Source organism: Hemitrygon akajei, chromosome 7, assembly GCF_048418815.1.
Source record: "Hemitrygon akajei chromosome 7, sHemAka1.3, whole genome shotgun sequence".
Lineage (NCBI taxonomy): Eukaryota > Metazoa > Chordata > Chondrichthyes > Myliobatiformes > Dasyatidae > Hemitrygon > Hemitrygon akajei.
In genome coordinates this window covers 185,616,243-185,634,490 of record NC_133130.1, presented here as the reverse complement: position 1 = coordinate 185,634,490, position 18,248 = coordinate 185,616,243, and the positions used below count along the sequence as shown (strand labels likewise).

The 18,248-nt window shown below is 38.6% G+C and overlaps 1 protein-coding gene across 4 annotated transcripts in view; it reads left to right on the top strand.

Moving 5' to 3' along the window:
- The window catches only part of col27a1b (collagen, type XXVII, alpha 1b), a 591,175-nt gene that overhangs the window by 331,429 nt on the left and 241,498 nt on the right, over window positions 1-18,248 (top strand). For all 4 annotated transcript variants that reach the window (XM_073052881.1, XM_073052882.1, XM_073052884.1 and 1 more), the window contains exons 20-21: window positions 16,075-16,128; window positions 16,422-16,475. In XM_073052881.1, the coding sequence (XP_072908982.1) occupies window positions 16,075-16,128; window positions 16,422-16,475 (108 nt within the window). The remainder of the gene's footprint in view (window positions 1-16,074; window positions 16,129-16,421; window positions 16,476-18,248) is intronic.

The window sequence follows — 18,248 nt, the reverse complement described above, 5'->3', positions numbered from 1 at the left end:
TAAGTCTTTGTGAAGTTCTTTCCCAAAACAAGGTCTTTGAATATTTTTAAGATAGATACAAATTAAAACTTGATAAGTAAGGGAATGGGGCGTTATTGGGTAGAAGGCTAAGAAGTGGAATTGAAGTTATAATCAGATCCTTATGATCCTTTTGAATGTACTCATCATCATTATGTGCCTTGTCGTATGACATGGGCGATCGTGGTCTGAGTTCTCCTTAGAGTTGATCACCACATTATATTAAAGATGAGATTGCACTGAAGAGAGTGCAGAGAAAATAAGTTTTGAAAATTGGAATACTTTAACTATGAGGAAAACTGGATAGGCTGGGAATGTTTTCTTTGGAACTGAAGTGACTGTGGTATATGAAATGTTTCGGAACTTGCATGAAGGATCCATTTCCCACAGCACAAAGGTCAAAACCACGTGAAAAGAATTACAACAATTGGTGAAAGGATTGGATAGGAGCTGAGGAGAACAGTTTTCACCCAGGGGTGGGAAGGGTCTTGAACGCACTACCTGAAGTGCTGTTATGGCAGTAAACCTCATCCCATTTATAAAAAGGCATGAGCTGGAGGGTTATAGACTGTGTTGAGTAACTCTTTACGGACTAGCACAGACATGACAGGCCAAATAGCTTTATTTCTTTTGTGATTTTTTAAATATTCTTTAACATCTATATTCTGTCAGTGTCATGAAAAGATTGTAGTTTAGGTGTTGACACAACCTACATCGTTCTGGCACTCAAATTGTCTACACATGTATCTTGGATTTGCATTGACCTCTACATTATGAAAAATGGCAGTTAATGTAACAGCTTTAATTTAGTAAAATCGCACAAGGCTTTTGCTTGTTTGTTTATTTATTGAGATAGAGTGTGGAATCGGCCATTCCGGCCCTTTGAGCTGTGCTGCCTAGCAACCCCTGATTTAACCTGAGCCTAATCATGGGACAATTTACAATGAATAATTAACCTACCAACCAGTACGCCTTTTTGGGTTATGGCAGGAAAACGTAGCACCTGAAGGAAACCCACACAGTCACGAGGAGAAGATACAAACACCTTACAAGTACGGTGGGAGTTGAACCCAGGTCACCTGTGACGGTAAAGCATTACGCTAACCATTATGCTACTGTGCCACTTCTTACCGTGTAAGAGCTTGATCAGGTAAAATTTGATTCTGAGTCACATAAGGCAATACTCATGAGAAGGGATCAATGACCAGAAACTTGATCACATGGTTGCTTTTGAGGAGCATTTTATATGAGGAGAGAGGGATAGTGAGGCCGAGAGGTTTAGAAAGGGAGTGCCCAACATTTATACACAGCAGAAGACGACAAGCACTAATTGTGGAGGAAGAAAAGAAGTTGTACAAGAGAGCAAAACTGATGGGCGCAGATATTTTGGAAGAGCACTATGTTGGAGATTATAGCCATTGAGGGATTAGAGTACAAGAATGAGAAATGTAAAATCCAGGAACATTTGTGGAATAATAATAAAATAATAAAAGCTTGATATTTCCGTATTCTAAATAAAAATTAGGTCAGGCTTTGGTCTGTCTTGGTCCATTTGATGTTTTTGTTGGATATGGACTAACAACAGCAGTTTCCAATACTGAGTGCCTCTTGTTCTCTGAGCAATATGATTTATTGAGCCATTGTTTCTGCTACCAATGATACAAGGATCCATGTCTTCCATTCCATTTAGAAATTTTTTTTTTACATGAAAACTTCAATAAGAAAGGAATGTATTACAGGACTCACAATATCGAAAAACCAATGCAGGAATTCCCATTCAACTTTGAAATGATATGCAAATATGTATGAACAAGCTAACATAAAGATTATTTTGCAAATTCATTGATTGAAGTTCTGCTTTCTGTCCCTGCTCTATAATGTTTATCCATTTAAGAATGGAAGCATTTTTACATTACAAATATTAGAATGCTAATACAACAGATCAGATGGTGCTTGATCCAGTCCTTGCCTTAAATTTTCACTCTATGCTATCCCTATCCCTATCCTTTCATTTCCTCACATATTCACCCGAGCTGGAAGCTTTGCTTCCAGAGACTACAGGCTATCACTGGGTCTCAGGCAAAGGATTAGAAATCCCACATTATCAACACTTAAGCTGTTTTTTAGTGTCTGAAATTAAGACCATATGAATTAGGACATTTGGTCCATTTGACCCATCAAGTCTGCTCCACCATTCAATCATGCTGATTTTTTATGCCTCTCAACCCTATTCTCCTGCCTTCTCCCTGTAACCTTAGAAGCCCTTACGAATCTCCACTTTAAATATACACAATGATTTGGCCTCCACTGCCGTCTTTGACAATGAATTACACAGATTCCCCATTATCTGTCTAAATAAATTCCTCCTCATCTCTGTTTTAAATGGACGCCCCTCTATTCTGATGTTGTGCCCTCTGGTCCTAAACTATGCTACCATAGGAAACATCCTATCCAGGTCTACTCTATCTAGGATATTCAATATTCAATCGGTTTTAATTAGATCCCTCCTCATTCTTCTAAACTCCAGTCAGTAAAGGCCCTCAAACACTCCTCGTACATTAACCTTTTTATTCTCGTGAGCCTCATATGAACCCTTTACAATGCCAGCATATCTTCTCTTAGATAAGGGGCCCAAAACTGCTCACAGTACTCCAAGTGCGGTCTGACCAATAACTTATGAAGCCTCAGCATTATGTCCTTGCTGTTACATTCTAGTCCTCTCAAAATGAATGCAAACATTGCATTTGCTTCCCTTATCACCGACACTAGAAAGGAAGGGTCTCGGCCTGAAATGTTGACTGCTTATTCATTTCCATCGATGCTGCCTGACCCGCTGGGTTCCTCCAGAATTTTGTGTGTTGCTGGTGTTCAAGTCAAGTTTTATAATGTTTCATGCTCTAAGTATATATTTGTCAATCCTGAGTGCATCAAGTCTATCCACATGTGTAACAGTCTTACGTCCATACTTTGTGTTGTAATGTGAGTATTATTAAAAGTAAGTTAATACTAACCGGGAAGCTGTTGGTATCAAGAGGCAGGATCCGGGGTTGGCGGGGTCTTTACTTCCGCTCTTTTTACTCCCAGTATGCATTGTATATAGTTCCTCCACCCAAGCCTCTGGATTGTAAATATCATTTGCTGTCCCAGATAAAGATGCTCTTTTGGCCATCAAGTTGTCAAGTGGTCTTTTTGTAAAGTAGAAGTTACCACACTTTGTAAACTCACAAATTAGTAATTGGAGTTAAGCCCTTACTAGTCCTCATGACTAAGCAATTTTTTTAGCTTTATTTTGAGCTCCAACTTTTTTCTTTGTGTCCTTCTTTATTTTTATGTTCTAGAGCCTCAGCAAGGAATTTAGCTGCAATTCATAAACAATTTGTTGTCAGCAATGTCAGTTGTAAGGCCCTAGTCAGTATTAGTTTATATCGAAGAGAAGTTGGTTCAGGGATTCCATCGGTGCCAGATAAATCTGATTTTGAACTGTAGCTAGGCTCCATCGATTGCATATAAGTGTCATGGGGCCAATTCAACAATCCCATTTTTAAGCCAAGAAAATTTTTAGTTGGATCCAAAACAAGATTGTTTGGGTCCAGTTTGTTCATTCTAATTATGCTTTAAAAAAAGTTTAAACTATCTGTGGAGTTTATGCTGACGGATACAAAGTCACCAATATATCAAAAGTGGTGACATATGTAAACATTGAAATAATGGAATATTCTGTAAAGTGCAGTTGAAAACTATAATTGCTGTAAGTCATGTTCCGTTTGGGCTGAACGCATTTTTTTTACCGAGGGATGTTCGCGAAAAGGCCTTGGCGAGCAGGTCTGTCAAGTCTGCTGTGACACTGGTCTGTACACAGCAAAATCAGTAAGATAACAGAGCCAAGGTGTTTCCACAACCCAGCTGGTCAAATCAAATGTCTATAGTCCTGCCACATCCTGTTGGGAATGTGACACACATCTAAGCAATTGACTTGAGGAAGAGCCTAAGAGCATCCCCAAATTTAAAAGAATGTAGATTGTTGCCTAGATGTGTTTCTGTCCAGAGTAAAAGTCCAACCTGGATAATTACTACCCTGTTAGTCTGGAAGGTGTCATCAACAGCGCCTCCAAAACCATGACATCATACAATACAATACAGCCAGCTTGCCAAGAGTGCCATCTTCCACTTTAAGTATTAACTCCTTTCACCAGCAGTCCAGCACTTTCATTAACACCACAAATGTACCACTTTCATTGATAGCATCTCCCAAACCCATGATTCAGTCACGATGCTTGACGAAGTCAGCAGGTACATGGGAGTGGCTTCCAACTTCCAACTTCCCTTTCATTGAATTCTTCATTTTTTTGTGTGGTAATTATGCTGAGTGACTGCCTAAGTATTCAGATTTGCATCACCAATTAACTTTCTCCCATATGGCGTCGGGAAAGTTATGTTCCGTGTTTACTTATGGGCACTTACTCCGTCATGGGCACCAGCCTCTCCAGCAGCTGGGATATCTTCAGGAGCAACACGTAGATCATTTAAAACCACTGAGTTTTAATTACATATAACTATTTGTTTCATAAGTATATTTTGTAGCAGAACAGCAAGTAGAGGTGCACAATATTGATATCATGATGCTGTTAACTAATTGTGCCCACCAAACAAAAGTTATTAATGTGGGCTTCATAATGAGATGAGATAGATCCACAGAAGTTATTAACTCAGACAACTCCATCATGGGCACTCTCCCCTCCAGCATTCAGGACATCTTCAAGGAGCGAGGCCTCAGAAAGGTGTCGTCCACCATTAAAGACCCCCATCACCTAGAACATGTCTTCTTCTCATTGTTGCCGCCAGGGAGGAGGCATATATATACACACACACTTTAACCCTCAGTTTTTATTACTAGGTATTGCACTATACCGCTGCCGCCAAACAACAAATCTCTTTACATATGCCAGTGATGTTAACCCTGATTTGGATTCTGATTCTGAGAAAGTAACAATCACAAATCTTAAGGACCCCCTGTGTCCATTAAACATAAGCTTAGAATGTTAGAAATAATTACTTCCAATGATGTAAAATTGCATGATTTAAACGGTACTCAATCAACTGGAAGTTTTACCTTTGTGGAATATATTTGCCATTTTGTTATACTCCCAAAACCTGTCTGTTGGGTTACAGTAAACTAGGCAATAGAAAGAGCAGTGGCAAATGACACTGATATGGTTTGAAAAACAGACTAGTTGGTTAACAATGTAATCACTGATATTAAACTTAGATCATATTTTCCCTAAACTTATTTCATGCATAAGATTATGCCATCGACAATGATGCTGAGGTCTGGAAAGGCAATCAAATCAATCATGTTCTAAAGCAGTAGTTCCCAAATTTTTTTGGGTTATTGCCCCCTTGTTTCCTAGACCACATCCCCAGCGCCATCTTCTCATTTTCCAGCCAGTAAAAACTATAAAGAATTTTGATTTATGATGCACAGTAAAAGGAAATTAGGAACTGCAGAGTCAAAGCAGTGACAAATAATTGCAAAAATTATTCAAATCTATTTAAAGCTACAAATAAAATTATTTCTTTATTTAATTGTAGTAAAGGCAACTTTTATCAACAATTCTAGAGCATATATTAGTTGTCCAACCATTCACTATTTCATTGCTTGTCATCTTTCAACGAGGTTGATGTGCTTGGTACGGTGATAACAGCTTCTCAACATCAGGCTGAATGTCACTCAGAAGGAGTCTCCAACACCCCATGTTCAGTCATTTGTAGTCTGTTTCATTGCTTTGAAAGAAGTTGGGTGACTGAAACACTGTGCTGCTAAATATAATTTTAGAGAGGCAATAAAGAACATCTTGACCTTTTTCCACGGTGCAGGATAGCGTTCAGAGATTTCTTCCTGCAACCAAAAATCTGGATATGGTTTTCTTGAGCCTTGGTTTCAGCTCAAAGTCATTTTGTAGTGAGATCAGTTCTTCTTCCATCCTTCCTGTTAATTCCTCATTACAAGTGTTCAGGAATGGACTTATTACGATCTGGGATAGATAGAAGATTCTTAAACGTCTCTGACATGTCTTTATCCAGCTCACCCAGGGGAGGGCACAGTGTACTTGAAGTTCATCATCAGGAATTCTTTCTTTCTCTTCCATCCCAGAGCGGCTCAGAAATTGGAAAAGGTCGTGATGGCCAAAGTAGCACTTAAATAGGTTTTCTTGGACTGAAATGTGGAGATGGCTGATTTGGCTTTGATAAGATCCACATTGTTTCCTTGAAACTGAAGATTGATTTCATTAAATTTTGCAAATAATTCTGACAAATAAGCAATGTCATTCCTAATATTTTTGAGTTGATTACTGAACAGAGTATTTGAGTGAGTCTTCAAAGAATGTTATCAAGGTTTCCAAAAGCACATAAAAGCATCTCAGGCAGTTTACTTTGAGAGCCATCTGACATCTATGTGCAACAGCAAGTGTTCAAGCTGTTCATCATTCTCAATACAAAGCTCTTGAAATAGTTGAGAATTAAGAGCATGCATTTTAATTTTATTTACCGCTGTGATAACAGTATTTAATGTTTTGTGCAGCCAGTCACTTAGGTGCTTTGCAAGAAGATGTTGTCTGTGAATTACACAGTGAATGATAAATATGTTAGGTACAGCTTTTTTCAAGAAAGTTGTAACCCCACGGTAGCATTCTGTCATTTATGGTGCCCTATCTGTGGCACAAGCAAGAATGTTGGTGAGTGGAATGTCCTTCTCTTTGAAAATACTGACTCACTCTTCATATCTGTTTCTAGTCCCCTTGCAAATAACAACCCTTGAACCTTACTTTCATCATTTTGTGAAGCAAACATAACTAAGAAGCAAAGATTTGTTGCCTGGCAAAGTTGACTCATCCAACTACAGAGCAAACTCTGGTCTAAGTATGTTGCACAATGTGTTTTCTACATTCTCAGACATTTTATCTATTTGTCTTTGAACAGAGTTGTAGCTGAGTGGGATTACTTTAATGATTTGATCTGGTGATTTTTACAAAACTGTACTCAGAACCTCCTTTACTGCTGGTAGAATCGGTTCTTCCCCAATTATATGGGGCTTTCCAGATTTAGCAATGAGCAGTGAAAATTTGTATTAAGCACACAAACCATCACTGTTTTGTTATGGAGTGCTGGCAAATATGTTATGAAGTGTTTTTTTTGTTTCTGAAAGTTTTCACAAAGTAAGCCAGGTTTTTGTTCGCTTTATCAGAGCGTATTCTCTTCAAGTGTTCAAGGATCCTGGGTGCTTTCATTGCCTCAATAGAAAAAAAAACCTTTTTTACACAACAGACGCATTTGCTGCTGTTAGTTGCTTGGTGCTGGTATAAATCCATATTTCAGGTACTCCACGCTACATTGTCTGCACTTCTACCTCAAGCACTATGATCAATAAAGGGAAAGTTATGATCAGGCAAAATCTGACTCTTTGCCTTAAGTACATAAAGTGAGGCAGCCATATCTCACTTGGGCTGTGGGCTAGAGAAATGCGGTCAAGACCATTCAAAAGGGCAGATTCTGAACTTTACCCCACTGAACGCCATACCATAATCCACATGAATTGTGTCACTGTGTGATGAGAGTATGGGAATCATACTCACTAGCACTCTAGTACAGTAGTGAACGGCAATAATGCATGGGCCAGGCCCGGAAATAACACAATTTCTTCAGTCCAGATTTCTCATGATATGCAAAATACAGGTGTCACATTGCTTTTCAACAACTATAATGCACTTCAAGCAAAGTCCAAGAGAACAGTGGGTTAGCAAAAAATGAGGTGATTATGTGACCATTTTAATTTCTTAAATTAAGCATGTAACCCCTCAAATGCCCCCTTTGTTACCAAGGGCTCACCACCATTGCCCACTTTGGGAGCCACTGTTTTAAAGAAATTATTAGTCTTTCTCCTTCTCTGTTCTTCACTCCTTCTACTCATTATTTGCTCTACATCTATATATTCTTCCTGTTATATTGCTGTATTTTCCTTTGTTTCTGTAATACTTTTCTACATTTCTCTCCTTTTTTCACTTTTCTCATGGCAGCCATTGACAATTCTAACATCCACATTCCTCATAAAGTTTCCAAGGGACATTGCATGCTAGAAAGCTCATAGATAGTCCAGTTATTTTAGCAATAATACATCACACTCTCCTCTCACTTCTGTAGTGCTTTAATAAAAATTATTTCATAAGCATTCCCTTGGTTTCATCTTTACAATGATCATTTAAAAGCAATTTAAATTATCAATTGTCAAAACTTTCTTTAAAAGTACCGTAGATTCCGGGCTACAGAGCGCACCTGATTAAAAGCCGCTGGCTCTAATTTTAGAAATAAAATCAATTTTTTACTTGTAAAGGCCGCACCGGATTTTCGGCCGCAGGTGTCCCATGTTGTAATATGAGATATTTACACAGAAAGATATTACACGTGAGGATTTTTTAACTTTTAATTAAATCCATATGGTAACAAAAACAAATACATATTGCAAATGCTTTTTTTCGAACCGTGCCCGTAACGCGGCTACTTTTAAATATACGTTGCGTATACTTCTTTACTGAACAACATTCCAATATCTCCTAACGACTGGTAAAAAATATATATACTGCAGCCTACCAGGAAAAGTTATTGATCGCCTTTAACTTAAAAGCAGCGTTTTCGCTCCGCCGCTCCCCCCCGCCGTCCCGTTTATCGCAAACTGGTATCCCACAAGACGCGGCGAAACCGGGTGTGACGTCATAGCATCCCGCGATGTAGTACAGAAAACAAATATAGTTAAAACTCTTCTAACTTTAACTAGAAAATGAATTACTAAGCGAAAATATTATAAACTAAATAACTGCCATAAAGGCAGCACAATGCTTTTCTTCGAGTGTTTTCCATGTTGATGAGGGTGAGTACAAATGACTGATTTACAATAATTTAATTGTGAAAGTGCGCTTGATTTATCGTACAATTTCATTGGACCTCTGTGAACTACTCATCAATTTTATTGGTCTACTGTTACGAGGCAAAATGTTTTCGGCGGCATGAAAAAAAATAATGTATTAGCCGCTCCGTTTTAAAGGCCGCAGAGTTCAAAGCTGTTCAAAATGTGGGAAAAAAGTAGCGGCTTAAAATCCGGAATCTACGGTAAGTACTGAACTGTTTCCCTTTTTTAATTGCATGAATTCTTTCTCTTCCACTTGACTTATTCTTTAATTTTTATTTTCTTACTCAGTCTTCTCTCTATTATTTTACATTACATTCTCTTTCATTTCTCTCTTCCCCTTCTGAATGCTTGTGAGTTGTTTCAACACAGAACCCCTCATACTTCAGCCAAGATTCCACTTGCGTACAGACATTGCGCACAGATTTAATAATTTGATAAGTAAAGAAGTGAAACTAAAGAGAATAACTTTTTCGGATCAGTTTGCAGAACTGCATGTAATGGGCCAAATCAAACTGGATTTGGCGAAGTGCCCAGGCTCTCCACCCGTAGTCTCTGCCAATCCACGCTTTCTTAGACATGTCACAGAGTATTGATCAAACTGACTGCCCACACCCAGAAGGTCTGGTGAGGTTAAAACGAGGCCTCAACATTCAGCTACCCTTGGGTAGCTTACCCAGACACCTGAAACTCCTTGACAGTCCTTGACAAGAGGCAAAGCTGGAGACAAATCTTTGTTATTCTTAATAGTTTTAAAAAAATTATTATGATTTCTACAAATACTTTTAAATTCTGTGCCAATTCTGGCCGAGCAATATTTGAACAGGTGGATTCCAGCGAAACGCTGGAAAATCCCAGCAAATTCCATTGTTCGTACTCCTTGTCCTGGACTTAGAACAAGTCTGCTTACATCTGAGCCCCACTTAACTTGGAGAGGTTGCTACAGCAAGCATAATCGGCCAATGTTGTTTGTAATCTTCTCTGGCTGCAGGTTAAAATGTGCAACAGCAACTGACTCAACCCTTTAATAATTTTCAACATTTTCTGTTGATGGGCAACTTTATATGCTTTAGTGTGTATCAGCCAGCATTAACCATATTCAAACCCCAGGCATTTTTGTCAGCGGAAGATCCTGGCTATATTTGCATCCCACAGTCCAATGCAGTCTGAGCTAAATACAACTCTATCTTGGTCATTGGCAGCTCAATTGCTAGAAGTTAATTGGGACATAACTTCTATCTATTAGCATTGCTGAAAAGCTGTCCAATTTCCTGCAGTGCTCCAGCATTCTCCGCAGCTTCCATGCAGTCATAGCCTTTTATGGTATGAAATTCTAACTCTTGAGAAAGATGCGGTTTGTTTATCTGTAGCATTGTGGTTCCCCACGGTGTTCTACACTGGTGTTTCTTGGGGTATTGGTGTACAGATTTAGACTTCTCAAGTATGTAATTTTACAAAGGAGGATCTGGCCAATGGTCCCGTGGGGAGAATGGTAGATGAAAGACATGGTCCAAATGCTCTGGTACAAGGAAATCTCAGCAGAAATCATCATCTCCAGCACACCCTGCCGGAAGAGGTTCAATAATTCTTTTAGGGGAACAATGATACAAGGGGAGCATCAACACCTGTAGAGTTGAAAATAGGCTCCTGTTCCATTATCTTGTCCTAGTCATCCACAGTTAATGATGATGAATTAAGGGTGCTATTTTATACCCAATGCCCACTGGTCATTCATGCAAGATATTCAAGTAAGTACCTTAGTTGTAGAGGAGAACTGCATGACAAGAAGGAAAATGTGTACTACAGGGTCAGGACTTATTTGGCTTATTCTGCAGAACATTCCCTTTGAGCTTTGCAGGCAGTTGTTATGTATTTGGCTACCAAGGCTGAGTGCCAACCCAACATGTGAGAAACAGCACTATTAGCCAAAATCATGAATACCTATTAATAGCTTAGAAGAGTCATCTACATAAAAGAGAATTTTCCAATGCTCAAACTAAGAATGCAAAGCTTTGTTGTAGCTGAGTGGCCACAATTAAAGTTCAATCATCAAACAAAAGATTTAAAATTGAGCCTTTCAAAACTCATTGCCGCCAACTCTTAATCAAAGGTTTTTAATCTGCAGAAAAATAACTCACAAGTACTTCAGTGAAATAAAATTTATTATGGCACTTTAACTTACTTTCATATGTCAATGTTTTTCATTGACAAAATACCTTGCAAAACTTCGCACAAAATCCAGGCCTTTGAAACATGATACTAATTCTATAATTTTATGTGAACGTTCAATGAGATGTAGTCTCAGTATCTCAGTAAGAATCTAGAAAATGGTGAGATAAATAAACAAAGGTGCTTTTTAAAAAAACAGAACTTTTTGTGAAGAGTTGTATTTGTCCTGCTGCAGCTTGTTCCACAAAGATATACACCCTGACAATGCTACACTAAATAATCTAGAAAATATGATACGGAGCATGTGTCCTCTCCAAGCAAGCCAAGTGAGTGTAACTGGCCCGGGAGTGAATGCTGACTTTGGTTTACTTTTCCTCACAGTGAATTTGAGAAATCTTTCAGATTTAGCTTTGATGGTGTTTTTTCTGTGCCTTGAGATGTTGGCTATATGGAGCCTAGGTCTCAGAATCACGTCAACAGAGCAAGGAGTATTGACGGCCAATGGACCATTTCTGTGCTAGTTCTAAGAGTTTAATCTTCAAATATCCTGATTCCTCAATTGACCAAAGATTGTGCTACGTTGAAGGTCATGGCGAATACTACATACACTTAGATATGGGAAGAGAAGGACATTCCTCAGGCCCTCAGAGATGCTGCATTCCAGAAATGAGATGTCCTTCTGTGGTACTAATAGATGAATCTTCCTGCTACAGAAAAAGTCATTACCTAGGCCTTCCACAACTACTGAAGTATAGGCCTCTAAATCATAGTGGATTCTGTCCATCCTGAGGTGCATGATCATCAAAGTATGATGACTCAAAGATAAATGCAGGAATCAGCATCAGCCGCTATACGTAGCCTTTATCAACCTGACCAAACCCTTCAGCTGCTTCGATGAGGCCGAGGCTTGGGCCTACTCCAGCCGCTCAGGGGATTCGGATTTACGGATTCGATTTGGTTCGGAATGCTGTTGGTCACTCCTATTGTTTGCATGATTTGTGGATTTTTCTCTTTCTCTTTGCATTGGATGTTGGTCCTTTTTAATTGGGTTCTTCCATGTTTCTTGCTTTGTGGTTGCCTGTAAGCAGACAAACCTCAAGCTTTGATAATTTATAATTCATTATTGAGGTACAGTGATTAATTTGATAATAAACGTACTATTCGTTTCCATCTTTTCTTTGCCCTATGACATGCAAGCTGCTAAACAATTAAGAATGTCAGATACACAAATTTAGGACTGTGAACCTTGTGAATCAGAAAGAGTTGAAAATATTACATTGAATTCTGCTTTGTGTTGTCCAGTACCCTCAATTCAATTGTGACTTTGCTACGAAGAGTAATACAAAGATCTAGCTTTTTTAACAGAAGAATGAAAAATATTGTAAAGCACAAAAAAATTAAAATGTGTTATTGTTCAGGCGGTATGATAGTATAGTAATTGACACAACACTTTACAGTGCCAGAGACACAGGTTCATTTCCCTTCACTGTCTGTAAGGAGTTTGTACGTTCACCCCATGACCACGTGGGTTTCCTCCAGGTGCTCCAGTTTCCTCCCACAGTCCAAAGACCTACTGGTTGGTAGGTTAATTGGTCATTGTAAATTATCCCATGATTATCCAGCGGATCGCTGGATGACACAGCTCAAAGGGCCGGACAGGCCTATTTCACTCTGTGCCTCAATAAATAAATAAACTGTTTTGTTCAAATGAAAATGTAAAATTTTGCAAGTGCAAGAAGTTGGGAATCAAATGATAAGCAACATAACACTGATGAATGTGACAATAACAAAATTAATCAGTTGTGACAATATCCCGATTATTACATCAAATATTTGCTCACCAAAGAGAGCCACTTCATTAACAAAAGTGATCCAAAGCACCTATGATACTGATACTGAGTAAACAATGTAGAAGATTCCTGTTACATTGCACTAGAGTTAGCACCAAAGGTCCAACATTGCACTAACAGAAATTTCTTATTTTGAAATGATAAGGCAGCAAATCCCAAGGAGCAGTTGTCAGGGGCTTGGTATAATGGTTACAATTCCGAAGAAGTATTTTCTTCAGTCACTGTTTGTTCATCTCCTTGTGGTTTCTATGTTGCTGCGACAACATTGATAATGAAACACTGGTTCTGTCAGCTGCATAAGTCTAGGGAATGACAATTTCCAGCTCCGCCAAGCGTGGGAGATTGAAGTGTGAGCCCACTAAATCCCCCTGTTTGTTTGTGTGGAAGGTGCGTGATTTGTTACCCTGTCACAAATAAGTACCACGAAATAACAGATGGTACACTGCATACAATTAAAAGATTTAGCTTTATAATTCTTAATTTGACTAAAGGGTTAGTAAAGGAAAAGCAAAAAAAGAAAAGGGCCCATTTTAATGAAATAAGTCTAATGTGCACAAGTTGGAGCTCACGGGTTCCCCTTCGCCGATCCACCTTCGACCTCCCTAGGCTTCATCGAATCATGGCCCTGCTCCAGGTCGACTCCTACAACCACTTCTCTCTGACGTTTTCTCTCTTCTCTCTCAACAAGTGCCCCAAGCCCAACCTTGGTGTTCCTCACCAGAGAAACCTCCCCTAAATCTGGCCATCCTAATTGTATGGGATACCACTCTCCTATCTCTTATCTTCAACAGTAACCCAAACAAGCAGCATACACAGAATGAAACAGCGTAACAGAGAAAAATTATGAACCATCTGAACCAGGGTATTACAATAATATCTTACACAAAAATGCGATGGGATGTTTGATTTGCCACAATTAGACACAATGCATTGGTTCCTCTGGTTTTCCCCCCAACAAATGGACAGCTGTTTAATACAATTTATTTTGCTCTCAAGCTTGTTCAACAGACCTAAACCAAAACATGTTAGAACCAAACAGTCTGCTGTTAAGTGGGTTTCATTCTGGGAGAAGATATTAGTCATCCTTCATGTCTGACTACACTCACTTGACTTTCTCATGCATCTTTCTAGCAGTGATGTTAATGGTACAGTTGATGATTCATTAGCGCCTGTCTGGAATCTGAACCTCAGGTTACTAATTTAACTTTAGGCAAGTCTTGAAACTTGCATGTTGTTTTGAGGTCGATGCTGTTTACATAGTTGCAACATTAAGGCATATCTATGAAATTTCTCTCCGCTTTGTTGACATTAAATCCATTGTACTGCCTCTCAAATTCATTCCACTGACTTCAGTGGAATAATTTCTGATGACAGCTTGCTATGGACAAACAATTCAAACAAACATTTGTGATTAATCTAATTGTAAATGTAATAAACAAAAGATTGTTTGACATAATGTTATTAGTAATGTGATGGTTGGCTTAGTAGTTTACACTGCACATACTGTTTCGGACAAGGTTCATTTCAGGCTATATAATGGGGGAGAAACCCCAGGGGTGAGTTCTTGGCCCTCAAATTGTTTACTATGTACGTTGATGATTTGGAGGAGGAAACAAAATACCGGTATGTGGTTTCCAGATTTGCCAATGATATGAAAATAGATGGAAAGGCATGCTATGATGAGGACAATGTGATACTGCAATGGGATAGAGTTGGACTGAGTGACTGGCAAATGCAATTTAATGTAGGGAGATGTGAGGTCCTTCACTTTGGTAAGAGGATTCGAAAAGGCGGGCTGTTCTCAAAATGGATAGATGCTGCGGATGACTGAGGTTCAGAAGGATGTAGGGAGTTTTAGTGCATGAATCATTAAAAGTTAGCAGGCAGTTCTAATAATTAGTTAAGAAGGCAGATGGCATGTTGGCCTTTATTGGGAAGGTGTTGGAGTTTAAGATTAAGGAATTTTTGTTACTGTTGTTCAGAATGTTGGCGAGGTCACACCTGGAATGCTATGCACTGTTTTTATTTGAAGAAAGATAGAGTAGTATTGGAAGCAATGCAAAGCAGATACACTAAGCTAATTCCTGGTATGAAAGGATTGTCCTATCAATAGAAGCTAGACCATTTCTGTCTGTATTTCTTGGAGCTGACATGAATGACCAATGACATTTTTCAAGAGAAGGTCCGAAGAGGGCTTGGTAAGATAGATATTGAGATGTTTTTGACAGTGGGAGACCCATACAAAATAGGGCTGGTCATTTAAAACTGAGGTGTGTAGAAATTCCTTCTCTATGATGGCAGAGAATCTCTGGAATCCGCTATCCCTGAGGGTGATGGAAGTCAGATTAGTAGATACATTTAAGGTGGGGATAGATAACTATTTGAAAGATCAAGGAATTGAGGTTTTGAGAGAATTGGCACCGAAGAAATGTTGAGGCCAACATAGATCAACCATGACTATATTGAACTGCAGTGTAGGCTTAAGGAGGCTGGTGGCCTACTCCTGTTTATTTCCAAAGCATTGCCAAATAGAACAAGCTGCATATTTTCATCTGGATTTGTAACATAACATTAGTGTGGTCAAAATACATGGAATGTTTTTCAAAATAATGGAATTTGACATCAGCTCAGATTTTTCTGCTAAATGTCAGCAAATCCAAGACTCATGCAAATGTGCAGATAAAAGTGCAAATCGCTAGCTTATTCTGAGGCTTTGAGGACTGTGTCTGCCAAAATACTCTTTCCAATGGATTTCCCACAAGCACTGAGCAACGGCTTCTCAAATTCAGCACCAGGTTATTTAAGTGGGGAGTGTAGGGATGTGGTAAAAAGAGGAATGAGGACAGTAAATTCCTTATTTTTATTATTTCAGTTTTATTTAATATTTGTCTTTTTTTCTTATTTTTGCCTTTTTTAAAGTGTGCTTCATTTTTAAATGTATTATATCAGCAACATTTACCTCTAGATGAAATAAGGTTCTGAGGTGACTGTGTGAGCCACTGCCTATGCCAGCAGCACTTGACCATCATCTGTTATACTTGTAGGTTGTCTATTCACATCATCTTTTATTTTATCTTTAAGGGTTTTCCAGGAGATATTGGACCACCAGGGCAAAATGGTCCAGAAGGCCAAAAGGTGAGCAATCTTGTATGGCTTCCCTTTTCAGGCAAAGAATTAGATACATAAAACAGTATCCTGATTTCATTATTTGGTTATCTTTCAAAAAAACTGGCCAGATTTGACAATTCATGATTATATACTTTATTCATACTATCTTAAAAAGTAACAATTGCTGAAAGATTTTCCTGAGTGACCATAAGTTAGAAAGTAATCACAAATAAATCTTGGTGACCACAAATAAAACTCGACACTTTATAGCTGCAGTAGTCAAAACTGACTACGTTTAACTACTTAATTTTTTAATATAGGGAAAACCTGGAGCACGAGGTCTACCTGGACCACAGGGCCTGGCTGGTCGAGAGGTAAGTCCCGAGAGAAAAGTACTTCAGTAAGAAAAGAAAAAGAATAATTGGATCCTTCTGACTGGTTTTGATTAGTTGGATACCACAGGGCTCCAGCTACTCACAATCTATATCCATAATATGACTGAGAGATGAAATGTCATATTTCCAAGTTCGCTGACAAGAGAAGTTGGAAACCCAAACAAAGTGGGATTATATGGAGGAGGATGTCAAGAAACTCTGAAGGGTTGGATTCAAGCTGAATGAGAGGGCAAGATGGAAGATGGAACATAATGTGGAAAAAATGTGAGGCGTCCACCTTGCCACACTTACTGAAAAGCAGAATATTTGACAAATGATAAAAGCTTGGGTAGTGTTGATAGTCAAAGGGACCTAGGGGCAAACAAGCAGATGAAATAAGCTATCAAAGTACGTATATGTCACCATATACAACCCTGAGATTCATTTTTCTGTGGACGTACTCAGCTATATATAACATAACAGGATCAATGCAAGATCAAATAGAGTGCAGAAGACTACAAACTGTGCAGTTGCAAATATAAGTAAATAGCAATAAATAATGAGAACATGAGATAGAGTCCTTAGAAGTAAGATCATTGGTTGTGGGAACATCTCAATGGAGTGACTTAGGACATTCTGCCAATGAATACAACCCAGTTTAGTTTTCTTTAAATGTATGTTAATAATTTGTACTTCATTGTACTAATTCAAGAACATGACATCCATGTGCAGGTGAGTATAGTTATCCACTTTTATTCAAAAGCCTGATGGTTGAGGGGTAGTGACCGTTCTTGAACCTGGTAGTGGGAGTCCTGAGGCTCTTGTACCTTCTACCTGATGACAGCAGCAAGAAGAGAGCATGGTGGGGATCTCTGATGATGGATGCTGCTTTCCTACAATCAATAAGGCAAACTGTACATTAGTTTTTATTATGTGAAAGTTTGATTATAAGACTAAGAAAGTCTTGTAACAATCACACAGGCACTTGGTGAGACTGTACTTGAAGCATTGTGTGCAATTTCAGTCTCTCTATCCAAGAAAGTTTGCATCTGCTATGGAGGGAGTGCAGCAGCGTCTTGCTAAATTCAATATTTTCCCAGTTAAGGACAAGAGGGTTACAAAATGAGATTGCAAAATTCTTAAAGGCTTGAAAAGTAAGATACAAAGAGTATGTTTTCCCTGGTTGAGGAGTCTAGGTTCAAGGGGCATAACTTGAGAACAAGGGGATAGGCTGTTTAGAACTAAGATGAGAGTTAATTCTTCACTTAGATCATGAATGAACCTTTTAGGCTTAAAATGAGGGATAATTCTTTACTCAGACCATGATGAACCTTTAGTACCCGGATAACTGGGAAAAATCAGTGGTTATATGCCAATAAATCAGAGACTGATAGATTTCTAGGCATTATTTGGAATCAAGCGATTTAGGGATAATCCAGAAAATGGCACTGACCTGGAAGATCAGCCCTGATTTTGATGAATAGCAGGGAAAGCTTGAAGATCTGAATAGCCAATCCGTAACCATCACTTATGGTCTAATGCAATGCTGACGTGCCATTATTGTTCAGTGTGATATTGTTTCAAAAATTTTCTCAACTGTGTTATGAGATGAATAAGGATTAGATAATTAATCAAAAACATGTTAGCAAGAAATCTATTTATAACTTTTAGGATAAGCATATCCAGACAGTAGTTTCTGCTTGCAGAACTAATGAACAACATAAGACTTCATCAGAAATAAAGTGGAATCTGTTATTGTTTTACTGAAGATAG